The 16,637-nt window shown below is 52.5% G+C and overlaps 1 protein-coding gene across 2 annotated transcripts in view; it reads right to left on the bottom strand.

Annotated features, from left to right (window-relative positions):
- Nucleotides 1–9,424: 9,424 nt before the first annotated feature.
- Nucleotides 9,425–16,637, bottom strand: part of MACROD1 (mono-ADP ribosylhydrolase 1) — a 200,523-nt gene continuing 193,310 nt past the window's right edge. For both annotated transcript variants that reach the window (XM_065552980.1, XM_008179657.4), the window contains 6 exons: nucleotides 14,224–14,345; nucleotides 13,832–13,862; nucleotides 13,664–13,737; nucleotides 13,157–13,238; nucleotides 10,344–10,379; nucleotides 9,425–9,627 (listed from right to left, as the gene is read on the bottom strand). In XM_065552980.1, coding sequence (XP_065409052.1) covers nucleotides 10,375–10,379; nucleotides 13,157–13,238; nucleotides 13,664–13,737; nucleotides 13,832–13,862; nucleotides 14,224–14,345 — 314 coding nt within the window. In that variant the 3' untranslated portion in view covers nucleotides 9,425–9,627; nucleotides 10,344–10,374. The remainder of the gene's footprint in view (nucleotides 9,628–10,343; nucleotides 10,380–13,156; nucleotides 13,239–13,663; nucleotides 13,738–13,831; nucleotides 13,863–14,223; nucleotides 14,346–16,637) is intronic.

Below are 16,637 nucleotides of genomic sequence, written 5' to 3'. Positions count from 1 at the left end.
CATGCCTTATGGTGAGAGACTCTGTATAGCTTGCCAAAGGGAAGATTAAGGGCTGACTTGAACACAGTCTGTAAGTAGCTACCTGGGGAACAAATAGTTAATAATGGGGGCTCCAGGCTAGTGGAGAAAGGTCTAACAATCCAATGCCTGGAGGTTGAAGCTAGACAGACTGGAAATAGGACACGCTTTCTTAGCATGCACCTTAGTAATTAACCCTTGGGACACCTTACCAGGGTCAGTGGATTCTCCCTCGCTGACAGTTTTGAAATCAGGATAGGATGTTTTTCTAAAGAGATCTGCTCTGGGAATTATTTTGGGGCAGTTCTCTGGCCTGTGTCGCATGGGAGGGCAGAGACCATGATCCTAATGGTCCCTTTGGGCCTTAGAATCTATGACATCAAATAGATTCATAGATTCTAGGACTGGAAGGGACCTCAAGAGGTCATAGAGTCCAGTCCCCTGCCCTCATGGCAGGACCAAATACTGTCTAGACCATCCCTGATAGACATTTATCTAACCTACTCTTAAATATCTCCAGAGATGGAGATTCCACAACCTCCCTAGTTTATTCTATTGTTTAACCTCCCTGACAGGAACTTTTTCCTAATGTCCAACCTAGACCTCCCTTGCTGCAGTTTAAGCCCATTGCTTCTTGTTCTATCTTTAGAAGCTAAGGTGAACAAGTTTTCTTCCTCCTCCTTATGACATCCTTTTAGATACCTGAAAACTGCTATCCTGTCCCCGCTCTGTCTTCTCTTTTCCAAACTAAACAAACCCAATTCTTTCAGCCTTCCTTCATAGGTCATGTTCTCAAGACCTTTAATCATTCTTGTTGCTCTTCTCTGGACCCTCTCCAATTTCTCCACATCTTTCTTGAAATGCGGTGGCCAGAAATGGACACAATACTCCAGTTGAGGCCTAACCAGCGCAGAGTAGAGTGGAAGAATGACTTCTCGTGTCTTGCTCACAACACACCTGTTAATACATCCCAGAATCATGTTTGCTTTTTTTTGCAACAGTATCACACTGTTGACTCATATTTAGCTTGTGGTCCACTATAACCCCTAGATCCCTTTCTGCCGTACTCCTTCCTAGACAGTCTCTTCCCATTCTGTATGTGTGAAACTGATTGTTCCTTCCTAAGTGGAGCACTTTGCATTTGTCTTTGTTAAACTTCATCCTGTTTACCTCAGACCATTTCTCCAATTTGTCCAGATCATTTTGAATTATGACCCTGTCCTCCAAAGCAGTTGCAATCCCTCCCAGTTTGGTATCATCTGCAAACTTAATAAGCGTACTTTCTATGCCAATATCTAAGTCGTTGCTGAAGATATTGAACAGAACCGGTCCAAAACAGACCCCTGCGGAATCCCACTTGTTATACCTTTCCAGCAGGATTGGGAACCATTAATAACAACTCTCGGAGTACGGTTATCCAGCCAGTTATGCACCCACCTTATAGTAGCCCCATCTAAGTTGTATTTGCCTAGTTTATTGATAAGAATATCATGTGAGACCGTATCAAATGCCTTACTAAAGTCTAGGTTTACCACATCCACCGGACTCATTATCCTATCAAAGAAAGCTATCAGATTGGTTTGACATGATTTGTTTTTTACAAATCCATGCTGGCTATTCCCTATCACCTTACCACCTTCCAAGTGTATGCAGATGATTTCCTTAATTACTTGCTCCATTATCTTCCCTGGCACAGAAGTTAAACTAACTGGTCTGTAGTTTCCTGGGTCGTTTTTATTTCCTTTTTTATAGATGGGCACTATATTTGCCCTTTTCCAGACTTCTGAAATCTTTCCTGTCTCCCATGATTTTCCAAAGATAATAGCTAGAGGCTCAGATACCTCCTCTATTAGCTCCTTGAGTATTCTAGGATGCATTTCATATTTCATCAGGCCCTGGTGACTTGCAGGCATCTAACTTTTCTAAGTGATTTTTAACTTGTTTTTTTATTTTATCTTCTAAACCTACCCCCTTCCCATTAGCATTCACTATGTTAGTCATTCCTTCAGACTTCTCAGTGAAGACCGGAACAAAGAAGTCATTAAGCATCTCTGCCATTTCCAAGTTTCCTGTTACAGTATCTCCCTCCTCACTGAGCAGTGGGCCTACCCTGTCCTTGGTCTTCCTCTTGCTTCTAATGTATTGATAAAAACTCTTCTTGTTGCCCTTTATTCCCATAGCCAGTTTGAGCTCATTTTGTGCCTTTGCCTTTCTAATCTTGCCCCTGCATTCCTGCATTGTTTGCCTATATTAATCCTTTGTAATCTGTCCTAGTTTCCATTTTTATATGACTCCTTTTTATTTTTTTAGATCATGCAAGATATCGTGGTTAAGCCAAGGTGGTCTTTTGCCACATTTCCTATCTTTCCTACTTAGCGGAATAGCTTGCTTTTGGGCCCTTAATAGTGTCCTTTTGAAAAACTGCCAGCTCTCCTCAGTTTTGATTCCCATGGGACCTTACCTATCAGCTCTCTGAGCTTACCAAAATCCGCCTTCCTGAAATCCATTGTCTCTATTTTGCTGTACTCTCTTCTACCCTTCCTTAGAATTGCAAACTCTATGATTTCATGATCACTTTCACCGAAGTTGCCTTCTACTTTCAAATTCTCAACGAGTTCCTTCCTATTTGTTAAAATCAAGTCTAGAACAACTTCCCCCCAGTAGCTTTTTCAACCTTCTGAAATAAAAAGTTGTCTGCAATGTAGTCCAAGAACTTATTGGATGGTCTGTGCCCCACTGTGTTATTTTCCCAACATATAACTGGACAGTTGAAGTCCCTCATCACCACCAAATCTTGGGCTTTGGATGATTTTGTTAGTTGTTTAAAAAAAAGCCTCTTCCACCTGTTTAGGTGGCCTGTAGTAGATTCCTAGCATGACATCATCCTTTTTTTTTTTTTTTACCCCTTTAGCCTAACCCAGAGACTTTCAACACTTCCGTCTCCACCTCAGTCCAAGTGTGTACATTTTTAATATATAAGGCAACACCTCCTCCCTTTTTCCCCTGTCTATCCTTCCTGAGCAAGCTGGACCCACCCACACCAACATTCCAATCATGTGTATTATCCCACCAAGTTTCAGTGATGCCAACAATGTCATAGTTGTATTTATTTTTTAGCACTTCCAGTTCTTCCTGCCTATTACCCATACTTCTTGCATTTGTATTTAGGCATCTAAGATACTGATTTGATCTTGCCTCCCAGTTTTGCCCTGACCCTCCTTTCTCTCTGCCATTATGGCCCACACTCCCTCCTATTTCCGACCCATCTCCATGTTTCCCACTTACCTGTGGGCTTTGCTGACCTGTCCCCGTTGAACCTAGTTTAATTGTAGTAGAGTCTTAAAGGAGTTTTTAGAGTAAGGGCTGGGGGAGAGCCAGTGTGTGATTCAGCCAGACACATCCCTTAGGAGAGGATTTATTAGAGGGGTAAATCTAGGAAAGAGGGGGGAGGGGGGATAGATGTTGATAACATATAGGTAGGAGCTGAAGAGAAATGGTCAAATGAAAAAAGTCCCCGTCAATCACATCACATGAAGGCAGATGACTAAATATGGACCAATTTGATCATTAGGCCATGCTGGTGGGGGAATGGTACCATGCTAAAAAAGTCAGACTCCAATAAGGTGATAATCTTGAATCAAACTGTACCATGGAATCTCTATGGGCAGAATGTCTATGCTTGAATAATAAGAGTAGGCATATCATCCAGACTAGGAGAGTGATTACATAATCTCAGGGAAATGAGAGGCTATACAAACAGAAAACCCAACAATGGAGGAATTCAACTCTCTTTGTGTTGACTGGGAACATGTTCCCTCGGCATGGGATGCTGAGATAACATTTCTAGATGCTGTAATGACTGCTACTCACAGCAGCTTAGGCAATGCTTGTTTCCATACAAAGTGGTGCACGGGATCTAGTCCAAGAGGTCACTATAGCTGAACTGCTCAGTAATACTGACCATAAGGTGATTCAATTAACATCCCTGTAGGGCAGAAATATCAAAGAAACCCACCCCAGAAGCATTTAAGTTCAAAAAGGGGAACTACTCAAAAACAAGTAATTAAAAACAGCAATTAAAAGGAACAGTCACAAGAGCAAAGTGCCTGCAAACTGCATGGAAACTACTTTAAAACACCATAATAGAGGCTCGAGCTACATGTATTGCCACTGACACCCCCCCCACCTTCAAAAATAGAAAATCAGTAAGAGGATCAAAAAATGCCACCTTGGCTAACAGCCGAGTAAGAGACAGTTAGAGGCAAAGAAGCATTCTTTGAAAGTTGGAAGTCAAATCCAAGTGAGAAAAATAGAAAGGAACAAACTCTGGCTGGTCAAGTGTAAAAGTATAATTAGATACAAGACAACTCGAAGAGCAAGTAGCAAAAGACACAAAAATTAACAGCTAAAAAGTTTAAGTACATTAGAAGCAGGAAGCCTGCCAAACCGCTGGAGGATTGAGGTGCTAAAGCAGCACTCAAGGAAGACAAGGCTATTGTGGAGAAGCTTAATAACTTCTTTGCACGAGTCTTTGCTGCCGAGGTTCTGAGGGACGTCCCCACAACCCGAGCCATTCTTTTTCAGTGACAAATCTGAGGAACTGTCCCAGATTGAGGTGTTGATAGGAAGTGGGTTTGGAACAAGTTACTAAATTATACAGTAATAAGTCACCGGACCAGATGGTACTCACTGGATGAGAAGGAAGGTCCTCACAGATCAATAACTGGTTACAAGACAGGGAACAAAGGGTAGGAATCAATCATTAGTTTTCATAATGGAGAGCAGGAAGTGGCAGTGTCCCCCAAAGATCTATACTGGGACCAGTGTGGTTCAACATATTCATAAGTGGTTTGGAAAAGAGGGTGATCAGTGAGATGGGCAGATGATACTAGACTACTCAAGATCGCGGTCAGCTTTGGACAAAACTAAGTGTTACAAAGGGATCTCACAAAACTGGGTGACTGGGCAACAAAATGGCAGATGAAATTCAATGTTGACAAATGCAAAGTAATACACATTGGAAAACATAATCCCTACTGTACAAAAATGATGGGGTCTAAATTAGCTGTTAACACTCAAGAGAGATCTTGGAGTCATTGTTTTCAGAGAACAAACCACATCTGCTCAGTGTGCAGCAGCAGTAAAAAAAAAAAAAAAGCTAATGATGTTAGGACCCATTATGAAGGAAGGACAGACAGTAAAAACTGTCATAATACAACTACATAAATCCATACTACACCCACACTTTGAATGTTGCATGTAGTTCTGGTCGCCCCATCTCAAAAAGATACATTAGAATTGGAAAAGGTACAGAGAAAGGCAACACAAATGATTTGGGGGATGGAACAGCTTCCATATGAAGAGAGATTAAAGACTGGGAGTGCTCAGCTTGGAAAACAGACGACTAAGTGGGGATATGATAGAGGTCCATAAAATCACAAATAGTGTGGAGACAGTGAATAGGGAAATGTTATTTACCCCTTCTCACAATGAAATTAATAGGCAGCAGGTTTAAGAAACATAAGGCAGTACTTCACACAACATAGTCAGCCTGTAGTACTCATTGCCAATGAGGTTGTGAAGGCCAAAATTATAACTGGGTTCAAAAAAGCGATAGGTAACTTCCTGGAGTTTAGGTCCATCGATGGCTATTAGCCAAGATGGTCAGAGCTGCAGTCCCATGGTCTGCGTGTCCCTCAGCCTCTGACTGCTAGAAACTGGGACTGGACGACAGGGGATGGATCGCTTGATCAACTGCTCTCTTGCGTTCATTCTCTGAAGCATCTGGCTGTGGCCACTGTTGTAAGACAGGATATTGGGCTAGACAGACCATGTGTCTGACCCAGCACAGCCGTTCTTATGACATTTTCATAATGAAAATCTCTGGTTCACATAGTTGTGATTGGCACTTTAAGCTAGTTGGACAACATTTTTAAAGAGGGCAAAATTGACCTACTTCAACAACCTGAACTGACTGAAGTTTGTGAAAGTCTGGACGTTTAACTCTGTCCTCATTCACCTGGGGAACATTTCAGTCTCTTGTAAGTGTCCACAGGGCAGAAGGTGCTTCCCCGCCCAGAGAACAGCTCAGTCTCTGCAGCTGTCCTAGGAGGAAGGGAGACTCACCTCAGCACCCAGATGATTACAGAAACACACTCGGGACCTGGGGATAGAGTTGGGTGAATACGGTTTTTTGTTTGTTTATTTTAAGTTTACCAGCAACTCCAAACACACCACACACATTTGTTTCAGCTTGAACCAAAACCAACATTTCTCAGCTACACAAAAAGGTTGGAAAAAACGAGATCAGACAGAAGTGCTGCATTTTGACACAAGACAAAGGTTTTCCATTTGGGGCATTTGTTAAGAGGCCAGCAGGACACCTACCCGGGGCAGGAGAAGATTGCAAGGGCCTCTCTTCTAAGTCTGGGCCCCGGGGTGAGTCCTCACCTGGAAAAGCCCATGTCAATTCTCTCCCAGCTCGATGCAGAAAGGGATTTGAACACGAGTCTCCCACAATGCGGCAGCCGTCCCAGCCACTGGGCTCTGGTCCTGTTGAAGCTGGTCCCCTTTGGCTAAAATACTTCAGTGACTGAGCAGAGACTGGGCCATCTGCCACGCCTGGGCAAGCGCCTCAAGCCACTGAGCTACGGGTTGATGGCAGATCCTCGCCCCCCCCCCCCCCCCCCCACACACACACCCAGACATTTGGCACATCTATCCGCCCCAGACTTGGGCGGATATCTCAGAATCAAAGCAGGTGCCGAGCTGGGTCAAAGTGAAGTGCTTCTGGTTGACATTACTGAAGTGTTTCTACGCCCTCGGGGTGTCCAAAGCTGGGCAGGGAACTCGGCACCAGTTTGCCAATGGTTTCAGGTCGGCCAAACTGCATTTCTCAGCAAATCAGCTCTTGGCTGAAGAGACGTCCCCCAGCTTTACCTGTGGGTCTGGGTGTCTGAGCCACCAGGACCCCAGCCCCACAGGTGTCTCTGGTCCACCAGAACTCCTCCCCCCCCCAAATTAGAAACCCAGAGTCCCAATGCTGGCCCCACACAATTGGGGCACAGGAGTCCCCATCCCACCCCCCCTACTTTTGCCATAGTGGAACCTAAGAGTCCTAGCACCCATCCCAGCTCCACCACTGCAGAACCCAGCAGTCCTGACATTCTCCCCCAGCCTGAGGCATGGAAATCCTGAGCCCCCCTCCAAAAAACCTTCCTCCCCACCAGTATGGAACCCTGGAATCCTCCCCCACCCCCAGGCCCTGCCATATTCCCAGAGCAAAAGGAGATGAGGATGGGGACCCTCATCCTGCAATGTAGCTCCTGTCCCAGGCTTCCTCCCCCATGAGCTCTGTGGCTGCAGAGTGCTGGGTATTAACAGCCACTGCCCAGGAGGGGGGTCTTGCAACACGCCCAGTGAGTGGTTCCCCAGCCCTGTCCCAGCCAAGGGGGCAGCCAAACCCTCCATCAGGCAGACACCTTGATGAACAAAAGAGGCTTTTAGGGCTGGTCTCTGCCCCCAGGTCCCCTACTCAGCTCCAGCGAGACCCTCTAGATTCCCCCATTTCCAGGGTATGCAGCCAGCTGGCTTCCTGCTGCAGGGAGCCCCTAATTCAGAACACCACTCTGCCCCCCCCATAGCTCTGCTCACACCCCTCATTCCTGACCTGCAGCCCCCCCCCCATTAGCCCCACATACAACTCCATCGGTGCCCCTCAAGCCTAACCCACAGCCTCCTGCTAGCCCCACACACAGCTCTGCTGGTGCCCCTCAATCCTAACCCACAGCACCCCCCCCAGTTCCACTAATGCCCCTCACTCCTGACTTGCAGCTCCTTACTTCTGACTTGCAGCCCCCCCTCCCCCGCCCCCGCCCCCCTAGCCCAGCCCTCAGCCAAGGCATCTGCTGTTGCTCACCCAGCTAATCTGTATTCTACCCAACAGCCTCCGCTGCTGCCTTTGTCTCCTGCTCCAGCCAGGTGTGACGGGGAAATGGGGGCTGAGCACCCCCCGCCTAGCGGGAGAGATAGTGAAGGAAATTAATTAACAAGGCTGCACCGCCAGCCCTGATCCCAAGAGAGGCACACACAGCCCCCACCCCCCAAGAGCATGTTCCCGTGTCAGATGTTCCCCTCCCACCCAGCACAGCAGGGCACTTGGGGCACAGTCAGTGCCACACTCAAGGGAGTTTAAGGGGAGCACCAGTCTGTACCTAACTCCCAGCCCTCCTCCCCCCCAACCACCGCACCCCATCCCCACTCAGAGTGCTGGAGGCAATCTAGGAACCCTGACTTCCAGACCCTGCCCCCAACCTCTGGGTCACCTCCCCCGTAATGCTGGGGACAGAACCCAGGCATCCTGACCCCTAACAGGAGCCCTCAGAAGAACAGTGAATGGGGAAAGGAGGGCCTTTAAATGCCAGCTCCCAATCCCAGCTGTGGGGGGAGCTAGCCCTGGCATGGGGTAGGGGAACAGACAGACCCCTTCTGGGGGAGAGCAGCTGCAGTGTCTTGTGGCTAGGCCGGGCAGGGCACAGAAGGGTCCAGGACTCCAGGCCCAAGTTCTAGCCTCAGGTCTGGAAGGGGGACTAGTGTATGGGGAGGCTGAGAATCAGGACTAGTGGGTTCCAAGCCAGCCCCCCATTATCTGTTAGACAGTTACCGGCCCTTCCTAGCAGCCATGTCCCTCCAGAAACTACATAAGCCCTTCCCCAAAAGCCCCACAGCCCTAGCTGTCAGCTGGAGCCTACCTGGAGAAGCCTTTTAAAGGCACCTGATTAGCCACACCCTGGCCCCTCCCCCTCATTAACCTGCCCCCATCACACCTGTGTGTGTGTCATTGTCACCTAAAGCCGGGCCCTGCCCGGGAGGCTCGGGCAGCTGGAGTCTGGGGGTCACTGTCCCTGCCCCTTAAACACCAATATCTGGGTCTGGGACATTTAGTGCAGCCCCCTGGATAGACCCCAGGAGTCCTGAGTGCAGCACATCCCTGCTGAAGAGCCTGGGGGGACACGCGTGCCCCTGAATTCCTGAACTGTCCAGACCCCAAATCCTCCCCCCATGCTGTGTTTGTCTCGATCCCTGCTGCCCCCTGTTGGAGGGAACAAAGCTTGACAAAGCCCTGGCTGGGATGATTTAGCTGGGAATTGGTCCTGCTTTGAGCAGGGGGTTGGACTAGATGACCTCTTGAGGTCCCTTCCAACTCTGATATTCTATGATTCTATGATTCTATGAACAAGCCCAGCTCCGTGTCTGTCCCTACCACCCCCTGCTGGACAGCATCAGAACCGCCCAGACTGTCTCCCAGCTTCGGATCCAGTACCCGGGCCCCTCCCAACCCCAAGGAAGCTCCCAGCCAGGGGCCATTAGACAGGGACTCTCCCAGAAAGCAGCAGCAACACCATAATTCAAAGCAAATAACTTTATTAGCTGGGCGGGAAACGAGAGAGGGTCTCACTGGGGGAAGTGAAGATGCTGAAGTTGGGAGGGTCTTTTCTCTCCCGGGCGCAATAATGTGGGGGTTGGGGGACAATCAGTAGAGAAGGGGGGCAGGCAGCATCTCTGGGGGGGGTGTCTTTCAGGGCTGGGCTGCCAGCTGCTCGGCGACGTCTGTGGGGGAAGAAAGACGCGGGCTCAGATCTGTGCATCCAGGGGCATCAGGGGGAACTGGCCAGGAGCAGGCGCATGGCGGGGGGAGGGGGGCAGAAGGAAGGCAGCATTTGGTACTCAACCCCCAGTGGCCATGAGATAAGTGCCTCATTCCCAACTAGCAGCCTCCCTAATCCCAGCCTTGGGCTCCCTCCCCCAGCTCTGCCAGTGCCCCTCAATCCCAACCCACAGCCCCCTGCTTTGCCAGCCCTGGGATCCCAGCCCAGCTCCGCCGGTGTCCCTCTGTCCCGACCCACAGCCCCCTGCTTTGCCAGCCCTGGGATCCCAGCCCAGCTCCGCCGGTGTCCCTCTGTCCCAACCCACAGCCCCCTGCTTTGCCAGCCCTGGGATCCCAGCCCAGCTCCGCCGGTGTCCCTCTGTCCCAACCCACAGCCCCCTGCTTTGCCAGCCCTGGGATCCCAGCCCAGCTCCGCCGGTGTCCCTCTGTCCCAACCCACAGCCCCCTGCTATCCCAGCTCTGCCAGTGCCCCTCCATCCCGATGCATGGCCCCCCTGATATCCCAGCTCTGCTGGTACCCCTCAGTCCTGATCCACAGCCCCCCCTTATCCAGCTCTGCCGGAGCCCCTCAGTGCCCCCCGCTATCCCAGATAATGTGGTTCTGGGGTTAGTGAGTGGGGGGTTCCCCCCACTGCACACGGTGCTGGGTTGGGCTTACCCATCGCAGGGGAGGAGGGATGGGGTCAGGATCAGGCTAGAAAGAAGAGAAGGGGGAGAGTTAATCCAGGGAATTCCCCCCTAAACACACCCAATGCCCAGAGGGGGGGGGAAGGGGAGAGACCACCCCCATCTACCCTCCCTGGGTGTCCACGGGGGTCCATCAGAATCTGTGTGGGGCAGGACAAGGGGGAGGAGAAGGGCCCCCATGTGCTGGATGGGGAAGGGTGCAGAGCCTAGACTGGAGGCACGGGGTGGTAGCGGCACCAGGGGGATGTTCCCGTGGGAAGGGGAGAAGCATGAGTTGGGGGGTGGGGCCCAGGGCTGGTGGGGAGGGAGGTGGAGGGCACGAGGGGGATGGGGAAGGGTTTGGGGTTGGAGGGTGGGAAGGGGTTGGGGGGATGTGGGGGTAGGTCAGGAGGTTGTGAGGGAAGGCCCAGGGGGGAGGGGTCCTGGGGGGAAGGAGTCCCCGGGAGCATGGGCTCAGGGGGAACAGTGGTAAGCAGTCAGGGGATAAGAGGGAAGGTCCCCTCACAGATCAATAACTGGTTACAAGACAGGGAACAAAGGGTAGGAATCAATCATCAGTTTTCACAATGGAGAGCAGGAAGTGGCAGGGTCCCCCAAAGGGACCAGTGTGGTTCAACATATTCATAATTGATTTGGAAAAGGGGGTGAACAGTGAGGTAGCAAAATTTGCAGATGATACTAGACTACTCAAGATCACGGTCAGCCTTGGACTGAATGAAGAGTTACAAAGGGATCTCACAAAACTGGGTGACTGAGCAACAAAATGGCAGATGAAATTCAATGTTGACAAATGCAAAATAACACACATTGGAAAACATGATCCCAACTGTACAAAAATGATGGGGTCTAAATTAGCTGTTACCACTCAAGAGAGATCTTGGAGTCATTGTGGAGAGTTCTCTGAAACGATCCGCTCAATGTGCAGCAGCAATCAAAAAAGCGAACAGAATGTTCGGAACCATTGGAAAATGGTAATAAATAAAACAGAATCTATCATATTCTGATACTCATATATCATATATATGATAATAAAACAGAAAATATCATAATGTCACTAGATAAATCCATGGTACATCCACACACTGAATACTGTGTGCGGTTCTGGTTGCCCCATCTCAAAAAAGATATACAGGTCTGTCGCATCTTAGGCGCATTTAACATGCGCGATTTCAGCTTTACGTGGTTGGCAAAAACAAAACAAACAAAAAACCAAAAGAGAAACATAACAATTTAAATACTGTTTCTGTAGTGTGGGCGATTCCACCCGCCATTACGCTCAATGTCATTTTGACTATACGCGATTTTAGTTTTAGGCGCTGACTGCGGAACGTAACCCCAGCGTAAGATGAGACAGACCTGTAGTAGAATTGGAGAAAGTGCAGCAAAGGGCAACAGAAATGATTAGGGGGACGGAACCACTTCCGTATGAGAGACTGAAAAGACTGGGAGTGCTCAGCTTGGAAAAGAGATGACTAGGGGGATATGATAGAGGTCTATGAAATCATGACTGGTGTGGAGAAAGTGAATAGGGAAGTGTTATTTATCCCTTCCCATAACACAAGGACCAGTGGGTCACGCAATGAAATTAACAGGCAGCAGGTCTGAAACAAACACAAGGCAGTATTTCTTCACACAATGCACAGTCAGCCCGTGGAACTCATTCCCAGGGGATGTTGTGAAGGCCAAAAATCTAACTGGGTTCAAAAAGGAATTGGATAAGTTCATGGAGGACAGGTCCATCAATGGCTACTAGCCAAGATGGTCAGGGATTTACCCCACACTCTGGGTGTCCCTAAACCTCTAACTGCCAGATGCTGGGACTGGATGACAGGGGATAGATCACTCCATCAATTGCCCTCTTGTGTTTATTCCCTCTGAAGCACCTGGCATTGGCCACTGTCACAGGATACGGGGCTAGATGGACCATTGGTCTGACCCAGTGTGGCCGTTCTTATGTTCTTAAGCTGGCTGAGAGGGTCCTGCAGGATAAGGGGAGTCACAGGAGAGCCCTGAGAGACTGGTGAGGAGAGGTTGGGGGGAAGAGTGGGGGAGACTATGGGGAGATCGGGGGCAGGGGAGCGGTACCAATGGGGAACTAGAGGAATGGGGGGCTGGGGAGAGTCCTAGGGTCAGAGTGGGGGGGCTATGGGGGCTGAACCAAGGGGAAATTGATGGATTGGAGGCCAGGGGTTGGGGGGGCAAGTACTGGAGGGGCTGGGAGAACTGCAGGGGGGATCCATGGCATGGGGACCGTACCAATGGGGAAGTAGAGAGATGAGAGTTTGGGGGGGGGGTACCAATGGGGAAGTAGAAGGGTGGGGGTCTGGGGAGACATACCAATGAGGAAGTAGAGGGGTGGAGGTCTGGGGGAGCCGCACCAGTGGGGAAGTAGAGGGGTGGAGGTCAGGGAATCTGTACCAGTGAGGAAGTAGAGGGGTGGGGGTCTGTGGGGGCCATACCAATGGGGAGGTAGAGGGGTGGAGGTCAGGGGAGCGGGGAGCCATAACCAATGAGGAAGTAGAGGGGTGGGGATCTCGGGGGGTCTGTACCATTGGGGAAGTACAGAGGTTGGGGTCTCGGGGGGGGCGTACTAATGGGGAAGCAGAGGGGTGGAGGTCGGGGGGGCATACCAATGGGGAGGTAGAGGGATGGGGATCTGGGGGGGGCATACCAATGGGGAGGTAGAGGGGTGGAGGTCAGGGGAGCCGTAACCAATGAGGGTCTGGGGGGCCGTACTAATCGGGAGGTAGAGGGGTGGGGATTGGGGGGGGGGGGAGAGCGTACCAATGGGAAAGTAGAAGGGCAGCTTCTCCTTGTAAATCTCCTCATCCTTCTCCTGGAAGACACAGATCACCAGCCGGTCAACCTGCCGGGTGTGAACGGGGATGTGGGTCAAGGGTTGGCAGAGCTGAGAGCTGCAGGTCTGGGCACCTGATCTAAAAAGACTCAACTCCTCCCCTGATCATCACCCCCCCCTCCCATCCCCCAGGTCACAATAGTGTGAGCACAGCCACAGGCCCGCTCACACCCATGTGCACACACGTGCACATTCACAGTTACCCATGTGCATGCTCACAAACACCGTCACGCTCACAAACCCATTCACACTCATGTGCATGCTCACACACACCCATGTAAACGCTCACCTCCCATGTGCACAATGCCCCCAGCACCTCCATGTTCCCGCGCACTCCCGTGTGCACCTGCTGTTCACATCCCCATGCTCCCATGGGCAGTGAAGTGCTCGTGGACCCACCCCACCCAGCAGGGGGTGCCCACGCTTCCCCTCACCTTCTCCTTGTTCACCTCCAGCCACTCCCGCAGTGTCCTCAGGACGACCTCAGCCGCGGCATCGCTGGGGTACCCTGGGGGCAGAGCAGCAGGGATCAGAGCTGGGGCCTGGAGCCAGCCCCCAGACCAGGAGAGGGGCTCAAGCCCCCGGCCCAGCCCTATACTCACCGAATACGCCTGTGGAGAGACAAGGGAAGGCCTGGGAGGAGAGACAGACAGTGGGTAAGAGAGACACCTGCCACCCCCCCAGCACCCGCCGTCCCCAGCACCCCATCCCCCACACAACTGCCATCCCACACCGCTGATCCCCCAGCACCCACCCCCTCAGCCAGGACCATCCTCCACAACACTGCCCCCATTCCCCCACTGCCCTCCCCCACTGCTCCCCACCCACAGCTCTGTCCCTCAAGCACCCCTCCATACAACTCCCCCTCCCAACCTGCATTGCCTCCCTCTGCCCTCCGCAACCTTTTCTCCATTTGCATGAACCTCCTTCTCCCCAGCTGCGTGACCCCCAGCAAATCCCAGCCCCTCCCTTGTGCACCCCCAGGCTCTCTCACCACGGTGCGGAGTTTGTTCTCCACGGCCAGTTTCAGACTGTTCTTGTAGCAGTTCTCCAGCTCCTTTTCCTGGGCAGCACTTGGCTCCCCCTGGGCAATGGGACCCACTGCGTGAATGACATCTGCACAGGGGGAAGGCAGGGGGATGAGAGCTAGGGAGACCCCCTCACCCCGCAGCACAGAACAGCACAGCACCGCCTAGTGCCAAACTGGGGCATGCACTGACAGTGACGGGAGAGCACCCCCTACTGTGCACCACTCCGCAGCACAGCGCTCCCTAGCGCCGCACTGACTGCGAGGGGAGAGCACCTCCTACTGAGCCCCGCAGCACAGCGCCCCCTAGTGCCACACTTACAGCCCTGCAGCACAGCACCCCCTAGCGCCGCACTGACTGCGAGGGGAGAGCACCTCCTACTGAGCCCCGCCCCGCAGCACAGCGCCCCCTAGTGCCACAGTGACAGCCCTGCAGCACAGCGCCCCCTAGTGCCGCACTGACAGCCCTGCAGCACAGCGCCCCCTAGCGCCGCACTGACTGCGAGGGGAGAGCACCTCCTACTGAGCCCCGCCCCGCAGCACAGCGCCCCCTAGTGCCACAGTGACAGCCCTGCAGCACAGCGCCCCCTAGTGCCGCACTGACTGTGAGGGGAGAACACCCCCTCCTGAACCCTGCCCCGCAGCACAGCACCCCCTAGTGCCGAACTGACTGCAAGGGGAGAACACCCCCTACTGAGCCCCGCAGCCCCTGAAAGTCTTCCATTCATGCGCTTCCCCAATTCAGCCTAACTTGGCAGTGGGCAGGCTCAGGGCACAAGCTGGGGGTGGGGGCAGCAGCGCTGCCTGGTGGCTGCATTTGGTACTGAGCCCCGTGCCCCTGAGCCAAGGGGTAGGGAGAGGGGGCCAGCTGCAGTGAAATCTGGGCCCAGCAAGGGATGGTTTTAAGGGGCTTTTCCAGGCTGATCCCTCCCTCCATCCCACCCCAGACACCCTCATCTATCTCTCCCTCCTTCCCCAGACACTCCCATCTATCTTCCCACCCTCTCTCCTCAGATACCCCCATCTATCCCTCCCCAGACACCCCCATCCCTCACTCCCTGCCACAGACCCCCCCATCTACCCTTCCCTCCCTCACCAGACACTCCCATCTATCCCTCCCCAGACATCCCATCTATCCCTCCCTCCCGCACCAGACACCCCTTATATATTCCTCCATCCCAACCTCCTCAGACACCCTCATCTATCCCTCCCTCCACAGACACTCCCATCTATCCCTCCCTCCCTTCCGCTCCAGACACTTCCATCTATCCCTCCCTCCTCCATCCCGCACATCTATCCATCCCTCACCTATCCCCAGACAAATCCCTCCATCTGTCCCTCCCTCTCTCCCCAGGCAGCTGGAAGGTGACAGTTGCATTGCCAACTCCCCCGCTGGTCTCCCTCACCCCCACGGGCCCTCCCTGGCTCTGGTCCCAGAGTGGCCCAGTGAGATGGGTCCGTGTGGGCATAAATCTGGTGCTCAGCGCCCCATGTGACACAGTCCGGTGCGAGGAGCCAACCCCAGCTTGTGGGGGTTGGAGGGCTCTCCACACATCCCGTGTGCCTGGTCTTGGGGTGATCTCCCCACTCCCTGCCCCACCCCACCCCCGGCTGCCGCTGGTGTCACAAATCTCTCCCTGTCTCAGACAGTGCCATGTGGCTGCCCAGCTCTCGGCCCCACTCTGCCAGGCTAGATCAGGCCTCGGAGTTAGTGACCAATGCCCTGGGAACCAGGACTGCACGGCCTGGGGCCTTGGCAACAGCTGGCCCTTTCCGAGCATCTGCAGAGAACAAACATCAAGTCCGTCCATGAGTTCCTCATTGGCCGAAACTTCCCCCCAGTTTCATTTTCAGTTCAATCCAAAACAATCCCCCTCCCCAGACTTTTTGGAACCAGCAGCAAATCCTCCGCCCAGCTCTGCCCCCCACTTCTGCTTGCTGTGGGCAATGCCACCAGGCTGCCTGGCCCTCGGGCATCCCTCCTGCTGCTGTGTCTGTCTGTTCATCCTGCGGGCCCTGGACAGGGACGGATATTAATGAGCCCCCACTGGGTGATACCCCTTCCATCATGCTCTCTTCGCCCGTCTCCATGGCAGACAAGGATGCTGGACACTGCTCGGGGCCGGGGTGGGGTGTGGGACATTCACACACATTGCACAGAACGCTGGGCTGGGCATCAAGGATCAGCCTTGCCAACCCTGCGCACGAGGGGGGGTAATCTTACCCACAGCCTGGACCCCTTCCCCCCCCCCCAAGGTCACCCAGTCATGAACAGAGAGCCCCCCCTGCAACTATTCCAGCCCCGGGCTCCCCCGCAGCTCCGCCAGTGCCCCTTAACCCCGACCCACAGCCCCTGAGCATTGACTACCAATTGAACTGAA

The sequence above is a fragment of the Chrysemys picta genome, chromosome 7 (genome assembly GCF_011386835.1).
Source record: "Chrysemys picta bellii isolate R12L10 chromosome 7, ASM1138683v2, whole genome shotgun sequence".
Taxonomy (NCBI): Eukaryota; Metazoa; Chordata; order Testudines; family Emydidae; genus Chrysemys; species Chrysemys picta.
The sequence above is the reverse complement of the archived record's forward strand: the minus strand, read 5'-3'. Positions and strand labels throughout refer to the sequence as shown.